The following is a 24695-nucleotide window of genomic DNA, read 5'->3' as shown; positions in this document are numbered from 1 at the left end:
AGTTCAGGAGATGGTTCTGTGATAGTGGATTGGCGGTTAGGATCAGATCAGCCATGATCTTATTGAATGCAGGCTCGAGGGGCCGATTGGCCTACTCCTGCTCCTATTTCTTATGTTCTTATGACCAGATAACCTGTTTTAGTGATGTTGATTGAGGGATAACGCCCTTGCTCTTCTTCGAAATAGTGCCATGCGCTCTTTTACATCCACCTGAGAGGGCAGATGGGGCCTCGGTTTAACATCCCATCTGAAAGATGGCACCTCCGACAGTGCAACACTCCCTCAGTACTGCCCTGGAGCATTAGCCGAGATTTTTGTGCTTAGGTCTCTGGAGTGGGACTTGAACCCACAACCTTCTGACTCAGCGAGTGTGCTACCAACTGAGCCAAGTAAGTTTTGCCAAACAGTCATCCCCTCCCCCCATGAAGATGGCAACCTTTTAAGATACGCTGATCATTTAGCTGTACTTGCTGACATGGAGTTGTAGCTGATCCTTCAGTTATCTTACTGTTGCAAATATCAAAATTAAAATTTTTTCAGCATTTACCTTCATCGCAAGTGCAATTAAGGCACCTTCTGTTGGCTGTCCCATTAATGTGTCTTCTCTGATGACAGCATTATTGCATAAACATCCAGCCTATGAGCAAACACATTTTGAACATGGGTCACATGGTTTATAGTAAATTATAGCAGAACTGGCAAGTTGAATTGATGTAGCTTAATCAGTTGTAAATATGCTACTACCGGCAGCCATCTTCAGTCAGGTGATCCTTCTTGGCCTCCTCCTGATGGCTCTACCCTCACAGATGACAATCTTCAGCCAATTCGATTCATTCCATGTGACATCAAGAAACAGCTGAGTGCCCTGGACACAGAAAAGGGTACGGGACTCGACAATATCCCGGCTGTAGTGCTGAAGACCTGTGCTCCAGAACTAGCCCTTAGCTAAGCTTTTCCAGTACAGCTACAACACTGGCATCTACCGGAGAAGGTGGAAAATCGTCCAGATATGTTCTGTCCACAAAAAGCAGGACAAGCCCAACCTGGCCAATTACCGGCCCATCAGCCTACTCCAAGTCAGCAGCAAATTGATGAAAGGAGTCGTCGACAGTGCTATCAAGTGGCACTTACTCTCGAATAACCTGCTCACCGATGCTCAGTTTGGGTTCTGCCAAAACCACTTGGCTTGAGGTCTCATTACAGCCTTGATCCAAACATGGACACAAGAACTGAATTCCACAGATGAGTTGAGAATGACTGACCTTGACATCAAGGCAGCATTTGTGGGAATACCTTTACCACACTGACTGCAGCATTTCAGGAAGGCGGCCCACCACCACCTTCTCAAGGGCAACTAGGGATCGACGATAAATGCTGGCCTTGTCAGCGACACACACATCCCAAGAATAAATTTAAAGACAACTCACTTCAACCAGTTTTCCCACAGACACATTGGAGAATGCCTTTACTATTTCTCCACTGGATATTAAACGCACATTGCCATTTCCATTGTATCCTGTACCAGTTACCTGTAACAAATGAAAAATTTAATTCGCTAAAATTTCACAAGCCACAACAAATATATTAATCAGTCATTACTCAGAAATGCTCACACTTAGGCTGTGTCAATAATATGTGCTGAATACTTTCAGGTACAGTAGTTTGAAGTTATAGATCTTATTTAAAAATATTGCAGCTAATTGTTTCTCTACACTATAACATGAATAGAACTTTGCTTATTATACAAGTTTATAAGAATGATATTGACATCAAAGGATTTATCATAACTTATGATTTTGAATAGTATATATTTGGTTGCAATATAAATATAATATTGATTGCGGTCTCAAGATCAACAGCTGCATACTTGAGCATAATCTGAAATAGATGATCTAAAGAAGATTAAAATAAAATGGCATTACCCTTCACTACTGATTTTTGCTCATCTTTTAATAAATATTAATATTTTAAAGCCAAATGGTGTGCTTTTAAAGTACTGTCATCCTTCTCTCACTTTTAATTGGTTGAGGGCTATCATCTATCTGAAAATGATAATGCCTTTCAGCATTGGTGGATACAAGGTGACCATCTGTTTGCTGCTTTGCAACGTGGTTCTTGGCATTAGCTGCCTTATTTCTGGTAAAAGTTAGTAATGGTCCCTTCACCAGAAGAAAACCGCTTTTCGATAATATTAATGTACTTATTCCCCAAGTCCTGATCCTCATTTTGTCGTCAACGTTCCTATGTCAAAATTTGCTTCTGGTCTATGCCAAGCGCTCATTCTATTCCTTTTTAATAATCATTCTATTTAGCTGAAGGTCAGTTTTCCCACAGACACATTGGAGAATGCCTTTACTATTTCTCCACTGGATATTAGTGGATACATTGTGGTAAATTTCCTCCAAGCATTCTTTTACCAATAAAGTGGCAAAGAGTAATTGTAAACCCACTTATCAGGATTAGTTTGCAAGGTACTTTAATACCCACCTCTGCATGTATGCCATCTGAGGTTACCAATCGTGTTACAGTCATCTCATTGGCCGTGAGGGTGCCAGTCTTATCAAAACAGATAACATTACAGCAACCTAGAATTAAAAAAAAAGTGTGACTAGTAATTACCTGCATTAAAAACATATTTAATTCTCTCCATAAACTATATTCTAGACAAAAAAGGCATCAAGGGGTATGGGGAGAGAGCAGGAATATGGTATTGAGAGGATCAGCCATGATCATACTGAATGGTGGAACAGGCTCGAAGGGCCGAATGGCCTACTCCTGCTCCTATTTTTCTATTCAAGAATTGATTCAGAAACTAAAGATATTAAGAAAGGCTACTATTTATATCTAGGTAATTCTGAGTTGCCTTCACATACAAAGAGGATTGTACATAGAATCAGATTGGTTACAGCACAGAAGGGGGTCTTTCAACCCATTGAGCCCATGCCGGCTCTCTGCAAGAGCACTTCAGCTAGTCCCACTCCCCTGCCCTTTCCCCGTAGCCCTGCAAATTCTTTTCCTTCAGGTACTTATCCAATTCCCTTTTGGAAGCTATGATTGAATCTGCCTCCACCACCCTTTCAGGCAGTGCATTCCAGATCCTAACCACTCGCTGCATAAAAAAGTTTTTCCTCACATCGCCTTTAGTTCTTCTGCCAATCACCTTAAATCTATCTCCTCTGGTTCTCGACCCTTCCACCAATGGGAACAGTTTCTCTCTATCTACTCTGTCTAGACCCCTCATGATTTTGAACATTTCTATCACATCTCCTCTGCTCCAAGGAGAACAACCCCAGCTTCTCCACGTAACTAAAGTCCCTCATCCCTGGAACCATTCCTGTAATTCTTTCTGCACCTTCTCCAAGGCCTTCACATCCTTCCTGAAGTACAGTGCCCAGAATTGGACACAATATTCCAGTTGAGGCCGAACCAGTATTTTATAAAGGTTCATCATAACTTCCTTGCTTTTATATTCTATGCCTCTATTCATGAAGCCCAGGAAACCCGTATGCTTTTTTAAACCACTTTCTCAACCTGCTCTGCCACCTTCAATGAATTGTGCACATATACCCCCAGGTCTCTGTTCATGCACCCCCTTTAGGATTGTACCCTTTAGTTTATATTGCCTCTCCCTGTTCTTCCTACCAAAATGTATCAATTCACACTTTTCTGCATTAAATTTCATCTGCCACGTGTGTCCCCCATTCCACCAGCCTGTCTATGTCCTCTTGAAGTCTATCACTATCCTCCTCACTGTTCACTATACTTCCAAGTTTTGTGTCATCTGCAAATTTTGAAATTGTGCCCTGTACACCCAAGTCCAAGTCATTAATATATACTGTATCAAGAAAAGCAGTGGTCCTAGTACCGACCCCTGGGGAACACCACTGTACACAGTACCTTCCTCCAGTCTGAAAAACAACCGTTCACCACTACTCTGTTTCCTGTCACTTAACCAATTTCATATCCATGCTGTCACTGTTCCTTTTATTCCATGGGCTTCAACTTTGCTGGCAAGCCTATTATCTGGCACTTTATCAAACGCCTTTTGGCATGATGAAAGAAAAGTATAAATTGAGCTTACAATTTTTTTGTTGAACAATACAAACATACAAGAGATTTTTTTTTTAAAACACATTGATTGCATCTTACCTGATATTTCCTCTAAATGATTCCCCCTCCCCCCCCGATGGATGGAAAACGAATCAAATTATTCAAAGGAAAATAACCCCACAATATTAAGCTTAGTTATTTAAAATTAATAAAATAAATTAATTTTGTTGACTTACCCAATGTTTCTACAACAGGAAGTTTCTTTATTATGACTCTCTTCTTTGACATTCTAATCACACCTAGTGCTAGTGTTACCGTGACAACAATTGGTAGCCCTTCTGGAATAGCTGCAACTGCCAGGCTATCAAAAAAACAAGAAGCCATGTTACAGCCAAGACTGATCCTGTCCTCACTCAAAGAGCATACATGTACTTTGTGGTAGGTGGGGGGTCACCAGATAGCAATCAGAAGTGGGAACCATAGGAAATGGTGGCAACAAGGAAAAGCAATTTGTCCAACAAGCCACCCATTGGGCCAGTAATTCCTGTCCCAACGCATGAGTACGGACGGGGTACTCACGCGTGGGCCTGGAGGAATTGCCGGTTTTCAGCATGCACAGCGCATGTGGGGAAAACCGGCATTTCCTCTCCTCTGACCCAAGGGGTTAAGAGGCGGAACGCGTACGACGTATCAGGCAGCGCGTGTGCGCTGAACTTCCCTTTTTTTTTTAAATTAGAGTTGCCCGTGGGGAAAAGACTCCGGTTTTTACACATGGAAAAAGCAGCCATAAGTACTTACTTTTAAATTAGAATTTTTTTTCCACAGGTTCTTTTTTTTTGTGAAGACTTTACAGTAAGGCAAGTGTATTTTTAGCCCCAATTTTTTATATAATAATTTTTTTCAAAATTTAAAATTATTGTTTAAAATAGTTTTTTACAGTTATTTATAGTTTATTTAAGTAGTGTGATTTTTAAAAAAATTTCTTTCAAGTTTTAGTAGTGTTTTGGGGCCAGGAGTTTTCATGAGTTTGACAGTTCTTACTATCAAACTCATGAATGAACTTTTGCAACCTCCAATTGGTTGCCCAGTGCTCACGTGATCCCAGCCGGCTCATCGCACTAAGTACGCCGCTGGGTCACACACGCACAGCGCGGCAGGACCTGAAGCGGGCCAGTGACAGGAAATGCAATGCGGGCCAGGATTGAAATGTCAGCGCGCCGGATAAGTGCACATCGGGGGCTTGCACACGCGGCAAGCCCCCAAACCTAATTTCTGGCCCATTGTAGGGGTGGCAGGTTCCTTTCCTCATAGGGATTAGTAAATTGGATTTTTTTTTTACGATATCCAGCAGCTTTCATGCTAATTTCTTTCCTGGTTCTAAACCAGAAATTATCAGAATTATTTAATTCAATTGCCTTCATCAGTGTGAGTGATTTATCTGGAACTTTATCCATTTCATGATACCACGGTAGTAGGCCAGATCACCAACAACGATGAGTCAGCCTACAGGGAGGAGGTCCAGCATCTCGTGAAGTGGTGCGCCGATAACAACCTGGCCCTTAACAGCAAGAAAACCAAAGAAATCATTGTGGACTTCAGGAAGTCTAAAGGCGGAAGTCACACCCCCATCCACATCAATGGGGCTGTGGTGGAAAGGGTGGACAGCTTTAAGTTCCTCGGAGTCCACATCACGGAAGACCTCTCCTGGTCCCTCAATACCTCCTCTCTGGTGAAGAAGGCCCAGCAGCGCCTATATTTCCTAAGGAGGCTGAAGGGATGTAACCCGTCACCCCTGATCCTCTCTAACTTTTACCGCTGCACAATAGAGAGCATCCTGATGAACTGTATCACAGTATGGTATGGCAGCTGTAGCTACTATGACCGGAAAGCCCTGCAGCGGGTAGTCAAAACTGCCCAACGCATTACCGGCACCCGGCTACCGACCATAGAGCACATATACCAGAAACGCTGTCTACGGGGGTCACGGTCCATCATCAAAGACCCTACCCACCCCAGCCACAGTCTGTTCGCCCTCCTGCCATCTGGGAGACGCTACAGATGCATTCGCACCCGTACGACCAGATTTAGGAACAGCTTCTTTCCCAGGGCTGTCATCCTACTGAACTCCACAAATAAACTCTAAAGCCTGCACATCTGCCAATGCACTTTATTATGGTTATGTTTATGTTAATATACTACAAGCCAAATGTATGTTGAATGTTTAAATGTCTTAATCTAAATGTACACTCTCGGGAGCCGCAAGCCTACATTTCGTTGTACTGCACTTGTGCACTAACAATGACAATAAAAGTTGATTTGATTTGATTTTGATTCCTTCATCATTATGAACATTTCTATTAGGTCTATTAAAAATCTGCCTTTCCAAAAGAAAATAAACAACACTTCTTTAATCTTTCCCCCGATTTACTTTGTTGCTTCACTATGCAGCCTCTCAACAGCAATAATATCCTTCTCGAGGTGTGGTGGCCAATACTATATAGAGCACTACAAGCAATACAGAAACATTACAACTTCTTTTGATATGTAGTTTAATCCTTCTGCTAATACAACTCAGTAACTGGCTTGTCTGTTCTTCATTGCAGATACATCCCTACATATCAAGTCACTGGCACTAGCCCAGGTGAATCCTCTTGATTATGAATGAAAACAGACTTTAGCCAACAGAAAAACAATTTAAGATAATTTTTCCATAACTACCTGCCCTTGCCTCTAAACACAATCCATTTATCCTGTTGCATCTACCTAATGGTCCTTTTAGTATCACAACATGTTGTATCATAATCTACCCTTGCAACAGCTCTTGATTGCACCCAAGAGGCTACAAGTACTGTTTTGAAAGGACTTTCAGTTATAGCTCTCCTCTTTGCAGTTACCTTAACAGGATGCTGTTTAGCAGATGGGCGGCTAACAGTCTCTAGCTACCGAGCCACGGAAATCATTGGCCCCATCATTTGCTGTTGACCCTGTTGGCAATCACACATTTCCAGTCTCCTCTTTTGTGGTAAGCAATTGTCATTCTTGTGGCTGAGCACTTTAGCCTGATCACTCATTGCACAGATGCCATGAGCCACTGTAAATTAGTATATAACCTTTGTCATGAATACATCCTTTTCTACAAGATAGCCAACTGCTAATCTCTTAATGAAGAAGGTAACTGGTCAATGGTCTGAAATTTCAAAGTGACATTGAACACTACAATTAGAAAGGAAAGGACATACCCAAGCTACCCACAACTACATGATGGATTTCTGTGTCCCTTTGAATCCCATACTGATACCACATTTTTGGTGATCTTCAGAAAAGGAGAGAGAGAACAGCTGCAGAAGGATTTGCAACACTGTAGAAGCCCCAAGACGGACATATTCCAACATTCCATGAGGAACAATAGACAGTCAAAAACTGTTCTGCAAGGTCATCTAAAATATGCCTACAGTCTGGTCCTCTGACATTCAACATCAAGTACATTCTGAGGAATGTACAGGATCCCATAATCCATGGTCTAGATCCCTTAAAGAATTATCTTTGCCCAGTAAAGGTTAGGTCAGCACATCCTAACTTCCACTATTTTAGGTCCTGGTCAATGAACATAGCCATACTACATGTCCTGTTTTTTCTCTGGTTCTATAGGCCTTTCAACTATTTAGTAACCATGGGAGCTTAAATAATGACCATTGTCCATTCCACATGTTTCCTGTAAGGCAAGGGTACAAAATCAGCTTCTGCTAAAGGAAAGACCACTCTTGGATTTCTTACCACCCATGGAGTTGAAATCCTAGCAGCAAGCAAGAGGAGTGCTTGTGCTTCTGTATAATTATGGATAAAAGTCATGAGTTTTGGCTGATGCAGAGCAGAAGTGAATGCACGTACTACCCATGCTCTTGACAAATGGCCTTAAGGAAATTGAGCACATGGGTTTCCATCGCTTCCCCAGCAGAGGTTTCAAGCGGAGCCTTTTTTGCATTTTGTTGCTAGGTGGCATTGAATAATGGAATTAATGCTGAGGTCCACACCAGGGCATCTTTCAAGAGAATTCATGATCATGGGCCTCACCTTTGGCCCATTTGTAGCTATGTAACACTCAAAGATCTTGGCACTACTTTGCGACCCAGACTTCTGCCATGAGCTCACCCATCTAGGGCAACATGCATACTACATGAATGGTATTGAAATAGCTTAGGATAAAGCTGCAGAAGGAATAGGGCCTGGAAATTCAGGAGTGCCTATTTTTGGGTGCATGGGGAATGCAGGGAACTGAATGGGGAGGCATACTTCCAGGATTCTTGGGAGGGGATAATATGTTGGATACTAATCAAAAGTCAGATTCCTTGCTGAATTTTCTCCTTCCTAACCTAGCGATACTGAGCCTAAATGTAGTACCCCTACCACTGCTCTGGGTGGAATCAGACAAGTTAGCACATGGGAATAAACGTGGCACCCTTCTGGTCTGTCAAACTCAGCTGCTTATTTGCATAACCAGCGGAGCAATCAAGAAGCTACGGCCTAGAAAATCGGTGGCGCCCCATTTGGGGCGCCAAGCTTGCCTGGACGCCGGAATTACTGCTCCGGACGGAGCTGCTTGCGCCAGCGCGATATTCAGTTTCAGCGCCCCAAACGGAAGCAGGGCGCTACTCAAGACGCCCCACATCCCTCTTGGGGCGCTGAAACTGAATGTCGCAGCGCAACGTGCCGTAGCGCCACACGCTGCGGCACGGCACACTGCGGTACTGCAGGCCTTCCTCCCCTTCTTAAAAGGGGAGGGGCCTGCACCAGCACGATCAGAAATCACGAGTGCCGGGAAAAGAGCCCGGCACCGAGGAGAGGTGCCGGGCTTTTGGGACACAGCCGGCACTGCCCAGGGGGGTGCTCAGGAGGCCGGGGACGGCGGCGCGAGGAGGTGCTGGCAGGTGGCCAGCAAAAAAATGGCTGCCCCGCACCTCCCCTTTAATTAGCGCCACTACCGCTGCAGGTCGGCCCCCCCTGAACGTTAGCGGGGGGCGCGACCCAATATCGCGATCGGGGCGGTAGCGGGGCGCTGTGCACACCGATGACGTCATCGGTGGTGGCGCAGCACTACAGGCCGACGCCGCCATTAGTGCCCTGCTAAATTTCGCAGGGGGCGTGGCCAGTGGCACTAAAGCCACTAAGTGCCCTCTTTGGGCGCTAACTGGTGGCGCAGCCCACCAAATTTCTAGGCCTTCATGTTTTACTTTTAAATAGCTTAGGTCTTGTCCATGCACAGAAAGCATGAACGACGAGACTTCATGTGCATCCTCATTACATGGGGTATTAAAAAAAATAGTGCCTGCCATCATCATGAAGAAAAACACATTTGGGCCAAGAAATTTGGTGGGCTGCGCCACCAGTTAGCGCCCAAAGAGAGCACTTAGTGGCTTTAGCGCCACTGGCCATGCCCCCTGTGAAATTTAGTGGGGCGCTAATGGCAGCGTTAGCCTGTAGTGCTGCGCCGCCACCGATTACATCATCGGTGTGCGCAGCGCCCCGATCGCAATATTGGGTCGTGCCCCCCACTGTAACGCCGGTCGCAATCTGCCACCGGTTCAGGGGGGCCGACCTGCGTCGGTAGTGGCGCTAATTAAAGGGGAGGTGCGGGGCGGCCATTTTTTTTGCTGGCCGCCTGCCAGCACCTCCTCGCGCCGCCGTCCCCGGCCTCCTGAGCACCGCTTCCCCCCCCCAGGCAGTGCCGGCTGTGTCCCAAGAGCCCGGCACCTCTCCTCGGTGCCGGGCTCTTTTGCTGGCACTCGCAATCTCTGATCGCGCTGGTGCAGGCCCCTCCCCTTTAAGAAGGGGAGGAAGGCCTGCAGTACCGCAGCACGCCGTGCTGCAGCGTGTGGCGCTGCGGCACGTTGCGCTGCGATATTCAGTTTCAGCGCCCCAAAAGGGATGTGGGGCGCCTCGAGCAGCACCCCGCTTCCGTTTGGGGTGCTGAATCTGAATATCGCGCTGGCGCAAGCAAGCCCAATCTGGAATAGTAATTCCGGCACCCAGGCGAGCTTGGTGCCCCAAACGGGGCGCCACCGAATTTCTAGGCCTTGATACCTAGACAGTTACATGGATGGTGGAAAAATAATGGCAGGCTATGCACTACACCAACACACAGAAGATTAACAGACCAATATTTTAAATAAGGAAGAGGAAAAAGAGTTTTACAAAATGACTAGAAATTAAAAACAGTTCTGATGACGCAGATACTACCATAAGTGAGAGGTGGAGCAGAAGTTGGGGAAATGAGAGGAGTAAGTGCATCTGAAGATATTTAAAAATACTTACTTTAAATGCACTAAAAACTATCCCTATGGGATAGTAAATGTAATTAAAATTGCAGTATTGGGAATCATTGGAAGGAATTTTCCGGGACCCTGCTGTCAACCCGACACCACTCGCCTTTACCAAATGTCGGGTCTGCTCAGCGCCGGGGAAGGCAATTCAGGCCATTATGATCTTGTTAACAGAGGATTAACAACAATTTTGAGCTCACCTTTAGAACTTACCAGCTCACCCACGAGGTCCACACTGCTCGGGGATCACGTCTGTTAAACAGGACGGGAGTTGAATGGTCATGGAATCATATACTTGACAGCTTGAAATGTGCTATAAAAGCTCCCATCTCACAGCTGTTCACTTTCCAAGCTCAGAAGCTGGTGTTTACTGCATTTGGAAGACAGATTGAGCTTTATGCAGGTTGCAAATGTTTGGAGCAAACTCTCTATCCAGTGCCACTTCATTGGAACAAACTCTCTCACCACTGACAGATTGCTTCTGTCAACTCAAGTTCATCTGCCATCTATTCCATCAGCATGGGTATGGTTTATACTCTCTCACCTTGGTCCTCAGAATCTGACCACGATCAGCCCCAACACCAGCAGCACCAACAACACCACCACCACCCTTCTCTACAATCACCTGATGCTGTACAGGACAGAGGGCATCAGCACCCGAGCACATTGCTGCCTGGGACGCCAGGAATGGCCTCACCATGGCCAGATTTACTTCACTTGATGCTGTACACCTTGGCTGCCACATGTGCCAGGTTGGCACCACTCCACACCAACACCATAAAGCATCCTTACAATGCCCAAGCCATTCCCTTTCACACTCATCAACATTGTGGGGTTTACCATTATGTCTCACCATTCACTGCAACTCACTAAGCCACTTCCAAAGGTGCACACAAATCTGACCAAGAATGCAAAGTGTTGAAAATAAAGATCGCAATGTTTGACAGCACATTAACAGAAACTTCACGTGAACATTGGCTAAAACACCCAAGTGCCTACCCTTGTGTGTTGTTAGTTGGTATGATTGGACTAGGAGGAGGGCGAGTGAAAGGGGTGGCTAGTGAGATGGGGAAGTGCTAATGCAGATAGAGGAGGATGGGTGGAAGTGCAAGGTAAGTTGGTGAGAGTAAAGATGGACAGGAGTAGGGTAGGGAAGGCAGAGTGATGGAGATTTGATGGAGCTTCTTTCCCAGGGCTGTCATCCTACTGAACTCCACAAGTAAACTCTAAAGCCTGCACATCTGCCAATGCACTTTATTATGTTTATGTTAATGTATTACAAGCCAAATGAATGTTGAATGTTTAAATGTCTTAATCTAAATGTACACTCTCGGGAGCCGCAAGCCTACATTTCATTGTACTGCACTTGTGCACCAACAATGACAATAAAGTTGATTATGATTATGATTATGAGTGGCACAGCAGGATGAGGTTGAGTGTGGTTTTGCAGTAACGTTTCGTGATCTACTGAGATCATTGCTTGTGCCCTCCTGTGCAACCAGGCTACTTTGGTCTCCTGGGGAGGTCTCTTCCGCCCTTGGAAGGGAAGAGAACCTCCCTGTGTGCTGTGACTCCCTCCATAAGCATATGGAGGGAGTCATGGGAGAGCCTGGGTGCAGCCCTGCACCTTTGTGCAGTTCTCGTCAGTGTTTACAGCACCTCAATGCTGTAGAACACGGACTGCACAAATGTCATTGAGGAGTGACTACAATAGAACTGAACATCAGGTGCTGCGTATAACGGGCGGCTGATCAGATACCGCCTGACTCGGTTTCCTGTAATTTTTTTTTGGCCGTGCCTTTATGGCCCCTCAAAATACCACGCATGCGCTGTTTGTACATTGAAATGCCGGCAAGCCAGCTACGCAGGTTCCTTGGAGCAGTGCACAGCCATGCACCTTACTAGCCCATTATTTCTAAGAGGGTTGTTTACGTTCTTACCTAACTCCTATAGTAAACATGCCAAGGAGGTGCTTCCCTTGTAACCAACCAATCAGCATCATTAAACCTGTAGAAACAATGTTTACACTGGTATAAAAAAGGTGTTGGAATTAATTAAGACATTGGAGGCAAATTTCCCAGGGACTCCTTCTATTCCAACGCTGTGACTTCAGCAATGGTGACGTTATGGCGATGGAATGGAAGAAGCACTAAGAAAATTCACCCCATTGATTTACTTCCATTTACAATTTCAAGCAATGATCATTATTAGCAGAACTGCATTTAACCAGAAACACAAAAGAGAGTTTCCAAATATATTTCATTTGGGAAATTTTAGGTATTGGAAGCTCACTTGGTCAAATTCAAAGAGTATTTTACCAATTTTCAATATTACTAGTCAATCTCCCATGCCAATACTTACAGCAAGTGAGAAGATAATGCTGTTTTATCATGACAGGAATATTATACTAAGATTCAATTTGTTGTAAATAGGTACATACTGAGATACTGCTTCTAGGGAAGTTTATGGATTGTAAATTCTTGGCTCCAAGTCAGAAGAAACCAGTCGGAAACGATTGGCTTTCTTCTTTAAGCTGCTACTTGTTTATTGGTGGATTCCCTGGAAGATCAGTTGTGATTTCTTCACTGTTTCATGCAGACTTTGCGCAAGTTTCCATCACGGTTTTACCACTCTTTGGTATATCAGGTGCTATTGCTCAAGATGCATCATCTGGCCATGATTTCACAAACTGTTCTTTGTTTTTCCATAAATATTGTTCATGTTGCAGGAAACTGTAATGTATGTACCTTTAAAGGGGAGAACTACTTTTTACAGCTCCTGTATACTGTAGTACCGGCAGTGACCACACTTGTATATAAACCCTGAGTAGTGATCTGTACAGTTAGTTCTAGAGTAACCCTCATTCAGTAAACACCTGTTGAATCGTTCTCTGCAGTCTTTTGTCTGATTATTGAAGGACACAACATTTAAGATACACGGACATAACAGAAACCATAAATCTGATGCTATGAAGACAATGCCAACATCACTCGACCTCAGCAGACACCTCCAGCGTCTCTTTGCATGGCCAAATGTGTGTTTCCGCAACCGTTTTTGTACTGCACAGTTGGAAGTTGAAATTCTGCCAATCCTGGCTCAGATAGAGGTTATTGAAAATCTGTGTGGGATCCATGATCCATGTGAATGTACAGTGGGAGTAATTTTAATCCCACATGACGGGTGGGAGGGGGTCGGAGCGGTGGTTAAATTTGAAAAAAAAGTGAAACCCGAACTAACCTGCCGTGAATGCACCTACTTCAGGTTTAACCGCGGTAGTCGGCAATTATTATATCTAAATGAAGCTTTGTACCTCAGATTTTGGGAGCCATTAAAATTTAACGGCTGTGGGATGGGTTTCCCAGGTTCTCAGGAAATCCAGTAGTTAAAGGGAGGCGAGAGCTGCCAGATCCAGCAAGCAAGTGCTTTTTCGAAACATAAGATTGTGAGGGGTCTTGATCGGGTGGATGCGGTGAGGATGTTTCCACTGATGGGTGAGACTAGAACTAGGGGGCATAATCTTAGAATAAGGGGCTGCCCTTTCAAAACTGAGATGAGGAGAAACTTCTTTACTCAGAGGGTAGTAAATCTATGGAATTTGCTACCCCAGAGAGCTGTGGAAGCTGCGATATTAAATAAATTTAAAACGGAGATAGACAGTTTCCTAGCTGATAAGGGAATTAGGGGTTACGGGGAGAGGGCAGGGAAGTGGACGCGAGTCTAGATTCGGATCAGCCATGATCCTATTGAATGGCGGAGCAGGCCCGAGGGGCTGTATGGCCTACTCCTACTCCTTCTTCTTATGTTCTTATGTTCTTCAGCACTGCTTGTGGGCCAGGAGGAACAGGATTGTTTCCCCAGGGCCTCACAAGAAAACCTGCCATGATCTCCCCCCCCCGCCCCACAACTGCAATCTCTCCCTCCCTTCGCTCCGCCGTGCGCCGGCCCTCTCCAATCTTCTCAATTGCCAGGGATCATCCCCAGTGGTCCCCGGCTGCTGTCTTGTACCACTGACTTTCCTGCTTGGCAGCCGACCAGCCTTTCAATCTGGCCAGTTGCCAGACAGGAAATAGAGTAATAAAATTCTAATGAGGCCCTGCCGTTAAATTCGGCCTTCCTGGCATTTCCCGGCCACTGACAGGCACTCTGCACCATCCCCGCCTCCCTATAAATTATCAGTGCCAGATTACTGCCGAAATATTAATGTCTTTGCTTGGATTCTTGAACAGATTGCCAGCATCATCCACAATGTTTAGGCTGAAAGGAATATGTAAGCACATGGTATGGACTTTGCCAGGCCAAAACATGTACAGTACTAATGGGTTTCTGGTCACCTGCCCATATCCAGTAACAAGCTGTACAGGAAACTTTTTTTATCCGGCACGCATGGGACCGACGTGGTGCTGGTTCATCAAAAATTCCGGATAACCGAAAGCAACAGCTGCAGCCACACCCTTGCACAGCAACAGATGGAGGAAGGCAAGTAATAAAAGTTACCTGAACCTACTCCTGAATTTTGCCGGTTAACCGAGATTTCCGGTTATTTAGGTGCCGGTAAATCGAAAGTTTCCTGTAATATCAATGTGTATTGTGTGAATATATAAAATCACACACACAACTCCTAAGAGGCATCTGCTGTTTCTAGAGAGCCCAATTTTGTCTTGATTGCATCAATAATCTTCTATCGCTGTTTGGTCTATCTTTTGTTAACATACTTCAATACTATTACCATAATCTCAGAATCTCACCTATGGTAGATATCATAAACCAAAGTTCATTACTGAAATGCAACACACCTCCACAATTCCTACATTACAATAGTGACTACACTTCAAAAGTACTTAATTAGCTGTAAAGCGCTTTGGGACATCCGGAGGTTGTGAAAGGTGCTAAGAAAATGCATGTCTCCCTTTTTTACTATCTGGATCTCAGCAGGGTCAGATCGGTGAATGCCTCGGTATTTGGAGGAAGTTAAATGTCTGTCTGCCAACTTAAAAGTTTTCTACCAACCCATTAGACAACACAATGAATAGTTCTACCCTGAAATGCTAGAACACAGTTTTGCGGTTGCTTCATGCATGACAAAATGTGCAGTCATTAGGAAAGCAAATAAAGCATGAAATGGGTCATTTTCCTGTGTAGTAAATTAACTTTTTGGCATATAGACAACACAATAGGATATACAAATGAAGTAAGATCATTGACCTGAAACGTTATCTCTGTTTCTCTCTCCAGAGATACTGCATGGCCTGCTGAGCATTTCGAGCATTTTCTGTTTTTATTTCAGATTTCCAGCATCCGCAGTATTTTGCTTCTGTGTATTGAAAGACAGTGGCTGGGAAATTCGACTTCTGCCCAAAACAGTCGCGATTTCGATGCAGCGACCACTCCGCCCTCTGTCGCGAGGCCCAAACCCAATTTGGGTTAGGGCCTCATTTCAATGCTGCAGCTCACTGGTTGTGGGAGGATGGAAAAATCAACCAGCATCTATGCTGAGCCAGCCAGTAGGTCAGGTGTGGGGGGAGGAAATGAGGCGACCCCGGGGGTAGGAGCTCCAACAGACCAGCAGCGGGCCAGAGTTGTTTTGTGGGCCTGAAAAGAGCATTTTTGCTTCTCCTGGACCCCAAAAATGAAACCCAGGTAGTTTTGTGCACAGCCTCCAGCAGTCCTGCTAGTTAGGTCACTCACTGCCTGGTACAACTAGGCTGAGCAAGTGCAATCTATTTGCACCTGAATTTTACAGTCAGGGTCCTACAGCTGTATAGGCTCCGGATTTGGATATTTAAGCGGCCTTACGCCCGTTTCCGGCGGGTGAGCTGTTCGCCCATTTACGGGCCCGCCTGAATATTGCATCAGGCAAAAGTGCGACCAAGGTACTCCCCAATCTTCAACTGTGAGGCTCCTGTTTTCAGGTGCAAAACAGACATCCGGGAGTTGAATATCTCCCCCCGTTTGTCCAGAGTCAAGACCAAGAGGAGACTGCAAGATGTCACAAATCTGCATACTTGGATAGTGTTAGTAAAGTAGTAGTCATCGTGATGTTATCCCATCCCACTTAAAAGGATCAAAGAAATGATGCCATTTTATTTATAGATCACAAAAAGAAAATTAAGGTTTTACTTTACTCAACTTACCAATTACTGCAAAAGAAAACAATGATAATTGTTTCCCTAGCTTGTCCATACTCTTTTGTAAGGGTGTCTTTGGTGCCTAGACAAATGAAAAAATATCAACATTTGACAGATTAAAAGGTTTAAACCTTTTTCATTGTTTACAATTATAAATTAATCGACAAGATTTAAGTCCTTGATTGAAGTACTATAAACCATGGTTATTGTTTTTTAAATTACTGTATTTGCACAAACCACTTCTGATCAATATGAACACATCCAAATTCATCATTGGATTAAAAAAAGGGAAAAACGTTAGGAAACATGTTTGCCATTTTAGAAACAAGATTAAATGACGAGATACTTATATGGAGAAACCCAATCCACACATTTTGTAGCATAAATACATATACTAGAACAAAAGGAGGAAAAATATCAACGTTACTATCATTCAAAAAAGAATCTGATTGCGCAAAATTAAAAGTAAAAAGCCAGCATGAAAATGGAGTCTTCCCATTCCTTTCTTGTGTTCTTAATAAAAAGGTAAGAAATATTAGTGCTGGTGAATGGAACACTTCCCACTTCAAGCACCCAGTGGCAATTTACCAGTCAGGTACAGCATAGCCAGATACTGAGTAAAGCTCCTTTTATTCCCCCAGAACAATATTCATCAGCCCCAAACTCAGAGAAGCACCCTGTGCTGCACCAGTGTGACCATCTTTTCCACTTTCCACACCAGCTGGCCAATGGTCTCTTGAGTGAGATTGCCAATAAGTGCAAAATTAGGGAGAGTTTTGTGTTGTAGGCCAATGCCCATTAGAAATTGGAGCGAGACTGTCCAAACCCATTTCACATTGGACCTTTAGAACCTGCAGACAGAAGAGACCTTCATCCCATTAGTCCAGACTGAATTTGAACCAAAGTCCCAGAGGTAAAAGGCTGGAGACTAATGTACTGTGCCACCCAATTGCCCCTCTCATTTTAACAGCACAGGATGTTAGCACACTGTAACTATTGAAAAACAGGACCAGAGAGAAAATAAATGCATTTCTTCCCTTTAGCAGTGGACCGAAGATGAGTGACAGTCAGTTCCACTTTTAACCAGGAAAAAACACACACATCTGAATGGACTTCTGTAATTGATGTACTTATGTAGCATCTCAGATGTGTTTTTATAATTGCTTAAAGAGTTCATAGTGATGGGAGACCACTCCCATTAACTCCTGATGGGTTATCTGGCCATTCTCCCTCTTTGGACTGCAGTGTCAAAATGAAGTCAGCAACATTCATTACATTTGGTATAAACTGGCAATCTGAAGAGCCATATGCATAGCTGGTGGGGAAAAAAGGAAAGATTCAAACCACTATAGTTGGAAAGTTATAGCTATGGCATGTTGCTGGACAGAATGGAGAGCACTATACTTTGACAATGTTCTTGGAGTGTTCAATGCCAACACTGGATGGTCAATGGGATGTGGGTCAGTCATCCTTTACTTCAATGAGGGCAGAAAAAGAAACATGGGGGTCGATTTTCATTAAGCTGTCGGGAAGGAGGCGGGACTACAACTCCGAGTTTTAGTCCCACCTACATCGACGTCCGGCCAATCCACGTGATTTTCCCTTGATTGACCTTGTTGAGCCCACCCAGCGGGCTCAGCAAGCCAATTAAGGGTCACCCGGCAACAGGTGATGTCACAGACTGAAATTTCATCTGTCAAGACCTCTTGACAGATGAAATATCAGTGTTTCACAGCTGTTTGAAGCTGTCAAACACTGACAGTCTGACTTCTAACCAGAGTCCTTCTACGCAGACTCAGTTAGAACTCTCACCGGCACTGAAAGCTGAAGGCTGTCACTTTTGACAGATCGCGGCCATTCAGCTTTCAGTGCCGGCTGAGTGATGGGCTCCCAACGCCTACAGGAAGAAAGGCTGTTAAAGGTAAGTACAGGTAATTTAAACTTCTTTACACACTTTAGACACACCAAACACACTTACCTTTGCACTCATGCACCCATCACACACCTGAACACCGACATCGCGACCCCTCCAAGTCCTTCAATCCGACGGCCCACCTGCTCCAACCTGGCGTGATTTGGAGCTGTCGGGAATCCCACACGACACCCCTCAAAATAGGGATTAGGCTAAAAACTGCCTGTTAACAGGCAGTTAATTGGCACTAATCCCTTCCTGCCGCGGGTCGGCGGGTCCCAGTGCGGGGCGGGTACCCGCCTCCTCTGAAACTTACGTGGAGGCAGGTCTTGGGCGGGATGGTGTCGGGACCCCCGAATTCGGGATTTTTGCCCCCCCGCCCGCCTAAAGGCACACTGAAAATCTAGGCCATGATGAGAGGAGAACCTCAAGGTTTAGCTATCCTGGTGCCTGCATTGGATAGATGTGATCTTTTTTGACAGTCATCTGTAAGCAATGGTACTGAATAATAAATACTCGAATGTATACCTCTTCAGCTTGCATCATTTTAAAAACTTCTCCAAACTCGGAGTTTTCACCAGTTCCAATCACAATGCCCTGGACACAAGAGGAAAAAAACAAACAAACGTCACATAGGCACACAATATATATATAAATTTGCAGCAGAAACCATCTAAATATGTCCAATTTAAAATTGATTCTGGATGGATTTCTTAACTTTTGGAATTGACTTGCTGGTCATTCAGATGCTCTGTTCGAGGCCTTTCCTTTTCTGGCGTTTGACTTCATGGATTTACACAGAGCTATCACTTGGTCAACTGAATGAAGCAGCTCAAAAAGGGAGCAGACTACAATTCGCAGAATGCACCAGTGCTAGCCTACGTAAGCAACTCGACACGATTCCCAGAATGCACTCAAGGCTGCCTTCTTTCCGAGCACAATGAGCCCCACTAGATTTTGGAGTTTGGTGGGGCGGAGACATAAAAGCAGCATAATTTAAAAAGAAAAGTTGATAGCTAAACTGGCCATTCACACAGCATGTCAGGACTTGCTGTTTCATAAGCCTACACGCCCATCCAGCAATGAAAAAGGCTGGAGGTCTGACAGAAATGAGTCAAGAAGCCATTAGGATTGTGAAAGTGTGGTGTATGTAACCTGTTCCACCTTAAGAGAACTTAAGCCTGGTCCACCTTAAGAAAGGTACTACTTTCTTTGGCTGCTGTATACGTAATACCGGTGGTGACCACACCGGTATATAAGCACAGTGTAATAATATTGTATTCAGTATAGTCCAACCTCCAACCAGTAAAGACCTGTTGAATTTACTCTTGTGGTCTGTGTAGTAATTCTCACTATAACACATAGACTTAACAGTGGCGACGAGTCAGATTCTTACCCTGCTGCAGTAATTTCCACGGCGACTTCGTCCACAGACAGGACGTCGAAGAGAGGTTTCCACCCTCATCACCTACGGGAAGACACGTCGAGCGGCAGGCATCGAGCAACCGGAGTGCAGAAGACATCCTGACTTCGAAGCCTCCATCAGCGACTGTCAGCTTCTTCTACTACCTCGTGGTGGGTAAGCCGGGCAGCGACGCGACAGAAAGTCAACCGCATTGGCTGTACAGACGGGGCTGGGAAGACGGAGGAATAAGGGCGGTGAGGTCGATCGCGACCAGAGATAAGGGCCGGGCCGCTTTCGAGCGAGAGGCGCAGCGCGGGACATCGATTGCGACCGGAGATAAGGGCCGCATTCGGGCTAAAGGCGCAGCGTCTGGGGAAACTGAAGGCGTGAGAGCCGCGGTGAAGCGGAGACAGCGTCGGGGGACGGGTGAAGACCGCCAAGCGCGGGAAAACCGCCATTTTGTGGGCGGAGGACGACGGCAAGAGCGGGAAGCCGCCATCTTAGATAACATTAAAAATACGATAAATTGCTACGATGCCTAAACATGGGAACATTAATGCCTTCGACAGTGATATAGAAGACTGGGCTATGTATGTAGAACGCATACAAAACTATTGTAAGGCAAATAAAATTCCTGAGACAGATAAAGCACTAACATTACTAAGTGCGAAGACATACGGGCAATTGAAACACCTGTTATCACCAGATGAACCGGCGGATAAGACGTTCGAACAGATTGTTACTGTCCTAAAAAATCATCTTGGCCCCACACCGCTGATGCTAGCGGAACGATTTAAATTTTACGATAGAAGACAGCTGCAAAATGAAAGCAATGCTGAATATTTGATGGAATTACGTAAGCTAGCAAAATATTGTCAGTTTGGAACGGGACTGACAGAGGCACTTCGAGATAGATTTGTGTGTGGTTTATTTAAACAGGATACACAAAGGCGACTGCTCGAGGAGAATGAGCTGTCTCTCGAGAAGGCGGTCACTATGGCAGCAGCACATGAGGCCGCAGCGAGAGGCACAAACTCGGTACAAACAAATTGGGTTTGAGTTCTGTCAAATGTTATCATTGTGGAAAGACAACGCACGATCAGAACCAGTGTTGGTTTAAAAACCAAGAATGCAGAACGTGTGGCAGGCTTGGCCACATAGCTAAAGTATGCCGGTCAGGAAAGAAGACCAGCAACAAAAAGTCACCGCAAGGAAAATATGCAAAGGTACACAAGGTGACAAAGAACAGTTTGACTGAACAGAAGTCAGATTCAGACGCTAGCAGTAATGAACTGGATAGCTTAAGAATACACAACGTTGGTAAGGATACAGACCTCCAGACAATTTGGGTCACTCTTAAGATAGCAGGAGTCCAAGTAAAAATGGAATTGGACACTGGATCGGCATTGACGGTCATGAATAAGAAAGATTACAGAAGGTTATTCCAACATATTCCCTTACAGGATACGGAGATTATATTGAAAACGTACACGGGGCAAAGAGTGTACCCCATCGGAAAAATAGAGGTAGAAGTGGTCCACAAGGGCGAAGGAAGCCAAGTAATGGACTTGTATGTGCTACCTGAAGGAGGTCCACCACTACTAGGACGGGAGTGGATTAGGAAAATGAATATGGACTGGCACTCCTTGAAAGCACTAACGGTAGATTCCGGGGAAACAGCTGTCAAACCTAAACGATTGTCCAGAATATTGGATGAGGCTAAAGAGGTGTTCCAGCCGGGACTGGGAACACGGAGGAGGAATTACAGCAAACATCAAGATTGATGAACATGCACAACCAAAATTTTTTAAAGCCAGACCGGTACCCTATGCAATACGACCTGCGGTTGAAGCGGAGCTGGAAGCACTAGAACGTTCAGGGGTACTGTCTAAAGTAGATTGGAGTGAGTGGGCTACGCCCATTGTTCCCGTTATAAAACGTCCTGCGAACAATAAGCCAGGAGATCCAGGGAAGGTTCGCATCTGTGGAGATTTCAAGATCACCGTTAATCCGGTGCTTCACACGGTGCAGTATCCGCTTCCACGGATTGAGGATATTTTCGCTTCACTGTCTGGCGGGAAACACTTCACCAAGATCGACCTGGTGCAGGCGTACTTGCAGATGGAGGTTGAAGAAGAGCCACGCCAATACCTCACGATCAACACGCATCGAGGGTTGTACCGGTACAATAGGCTGGTTTTTGGTGTGGCATCGGCTCCAGCAATTTGGCAGAGGGCCATGGAGCAGGTATTACAGGGAATTCCAGGCACACAATGTTACCTGGACGACATTCTGATCACAGGTGATGGTGATGAACAGCATCTCGCTAACTTGGAACTGGTGCTCAACAGACTGAAAGAGTATGGACTTAGGGTAAATCGGCAGAAATGTGAGTTCTTCCAGAAGCGGATCTCGTACTGTGGTCATGTCATTGACCGGGAGGGGCTTCATAAGTCTCCTGACAAGATAGCGGCAGTTGTAAAGGCTCCCGCTCTGGAGAATGTCTCTCAGTTGAGGTCGTTTCTAGGATTAATTAACTACTACCATAAATTTCTGCCAAATCTATCCACGGTGCTGCATCCGTTGAACGCTCTTTTACAGAAAGGGGTACCATGGGACTGGGGCGAAAACTGTAAGAAGGCATTTCGCAAAAGCAAAGAATTGATCACCTCAGGAAGTGTTGGCTCACTTCAACCCGACACTGCCTATTCGGTTGGCTTGTGATGCTTCTCCATATGGTATTGGGGCAGTACTCTCACATAAATTGCCAAATGGCACGGAAAGGCCAGTCGCGTTTGCATCCAGATCATTGACCTCCGCTGAGCGCAACTATGCGCAGATCGATAGGGAGGCCCTTAGCCTTGTGTGGGGAGTGAAGAAGCTTAATCATTACCTACAGGGCCAAAAATTCACACTTCTGACGGACCATCAACCGTTGGTGTCCATTTTTAACCCTAAGAAGGGTGTTTCGGTGATGACAGCACAGCGTCTCCAGAGATGGTCTCTTTTCTTAGGGGCACATCAATATCAGATAGAATTCAAAGGTACGAAACAGCATGGCAATGCTGATGGCCCGTCGCGCCTGCCACTACCTGAAGAAGACGACACGACGGAAGTTGACCCCGTTGAGTTATTTCATTCGACCATTATCGAGTGTTTACCTGTCACCAACGCAAGTATTGAAAGAGAAACCAGGAACGACCCGACACTGTCCAGAGTCTACGAGGTGACAGTGAAAGGATGGCCAACGCGGGGTGATCCTGTGTTACCGGCATTCTCGGCAAGGCGAGACCAGCTGTCCGTCTGCCATGGTACTTTGATGTACGGGGCAAGAGTGATTATTCCTCCCAAGTTAAGGGAAAGAGTTTTAAAAGAACTACATGAAGGTCATCTGGGGGGAGTTCAAATGAAAAGTCTTGCTAGGGCTTACATATGGTGGCCGGGTATTGACCAACAGATTGAGGAGTTAACGAAAAGCTGCGCTGGGTGTCAAAAAGTGCAAAATGCACCTCCGATAGCACCGCTACACCCATGGGAATGGCCTTCAGCCCCATGGAAACGCGTACACATTGACTTTGCTGGTCCATTCATGGACTCCATGTTCCTAATCGCGGTGGACGCACATTCCAAATGGCCAGAAGTCATCAAGATGAATACCACTACTTCAGAAAAGACAATTGCGGTGTTAAGAACAATATTCGCAAGGAACGGATTGCCAGAACAGATCTGTTCGGACAACGGACCACAGTTTGTATCGGAAGAATTCCAACAATTCTTAAAGAAGAATGGAGTTAAACATTATACCTCTGCCCCATATCATCCGGCGACAAACGGGTTGGCTGAAAGATTTGTCCAGACATTCAAAAAGGCTATTAAGGCCATGAATGATGATCAGATTCCGCTGCAACACAAGGTCGATAAGTTCCTGATGTCATATAGAAACGCCGATCATGCCGTGACTAACCAAAGTCCTGCTATGATGTTTTATAACAGGAGGTTGCGGTCCAAGTTGGACTTGTTAAAACCAAATGTGCGGAGGGAAGTGGAAAACAAACAGTTTCGGCATATTAACAGCAAGACCACTCGAACTTTCGACGTAGGACAACCAGTGATGGCAAGGGGCTATGGAAACGACAAATGGCAGTCCGGAACAATCCGGGCCAGACAAGGACCTCTGATGCACACCGTAGATATTGGTCATAATGTGATAAGGAGTCATGCGGATCAACTGGTAGAGTCGAGAGCAAGGGTCGAACCCATGGTTGTGACAGAGACAGCTGTGGAAGACGTTCATGAACCTGAAGTATCTACCTCGGCCGAGAATGTATTTGATGATGATGACACCCAATACATTGGCAACCAACTAGAGGAGGCACCTCAACAACAAGAATCAGAGACCACTGAAAGGCGTTATCCAAGCCGAATCAGAAAGCCTCCTGAGAGACTGACCCTTTGAACTATTATACCTGAAGTTATATATGTATATATGTTATGTTTATTTGGGGATATGACTGTTAAGCTAAAAAGGGAGGATTGTGGTGTATGTAACCTGTTCCACCTTAAGAGAACTTAAGCCTGGTCCACCTTAAGAAAGGTACTACTTTCTTTGGCTGCTGTATACGTAATACCGGTGGTGACCACACCGGTATATAAGCACAATGTAATAATATTGTATTCAGTATAGTCCGACCTCCAACCAGTAAAGACCTGTTGAATTTACTCTTGTGGTCTGTGTAGTAATTCTCACTATAACACACAGACTTAACAGAAAGTAACTAAATTTGTGGGCAATCAAAAATCAAAATGAAGTAAAGCATGAGTTTTTGTAACTTATCAAAAAGTAATTTAAATAATCATAGTCAGGAGCTTATTCGATTATCCACCTA

The 24695-nt window shown here is 45.0% G+C and overlaps 1 protein-coding gene across 1 annotated transcript in view; it reads right to left on the bottom strand.

Moving 5' to 3' along the window:
* LOC147116673 (calcium-transporting ATPase type 2C member 2-like) overlaps positions 1-24695 on the bottom strand; it is a 132583-nt gene that overhangs the window by 28480 nt on the left and 79408 nt on the right. The window contains exons 9-15 of the mRNA XM_085991775.1: positions 18933-19001; positions 16499-16574; positions 12308-12374; positions 4287-4411; positions 2488-2585; positions 1428-1529; positions 548-637 (exon numbers count right to left, since the gene is read on the bottom strand). Coding sequence (XP_085847901.1) covers positions 548-637; positions 1428-1529; positions 2488-2585; positions 4287-4411; positions 12308-12374; positions 16499-16574; positions 18933-19001 — 627 coding nt within the window. The remainder of the gene's footprint in view (positions 1-547; positions 638-1427; positions 1530-2487; positions 2586-4286; positions 4412-12307; positions 12375-16498; positions 16575-18932; positions 19002-24695) is intronic.

This window comes from Somniosus microcephalus, chromosome 6 (assembly GCF_052327205.1).
Source record: "Somniosus microcephalus isolate GS21.2 chromosome 6, FLI_Smic_1.0, whole genome shotgun sequence".
NCBI lineage: Eukaryota > Metazoa > Chordata > Chondrichthyes > Squaliformes > Somniosidae > Somniosus > Somniosus microcephalus.
The sequence above is the reverse complement of the archived record's forward strand: the minus strand, read 5'-3'. Positions and strand labels throughout refer to the sequence as shown.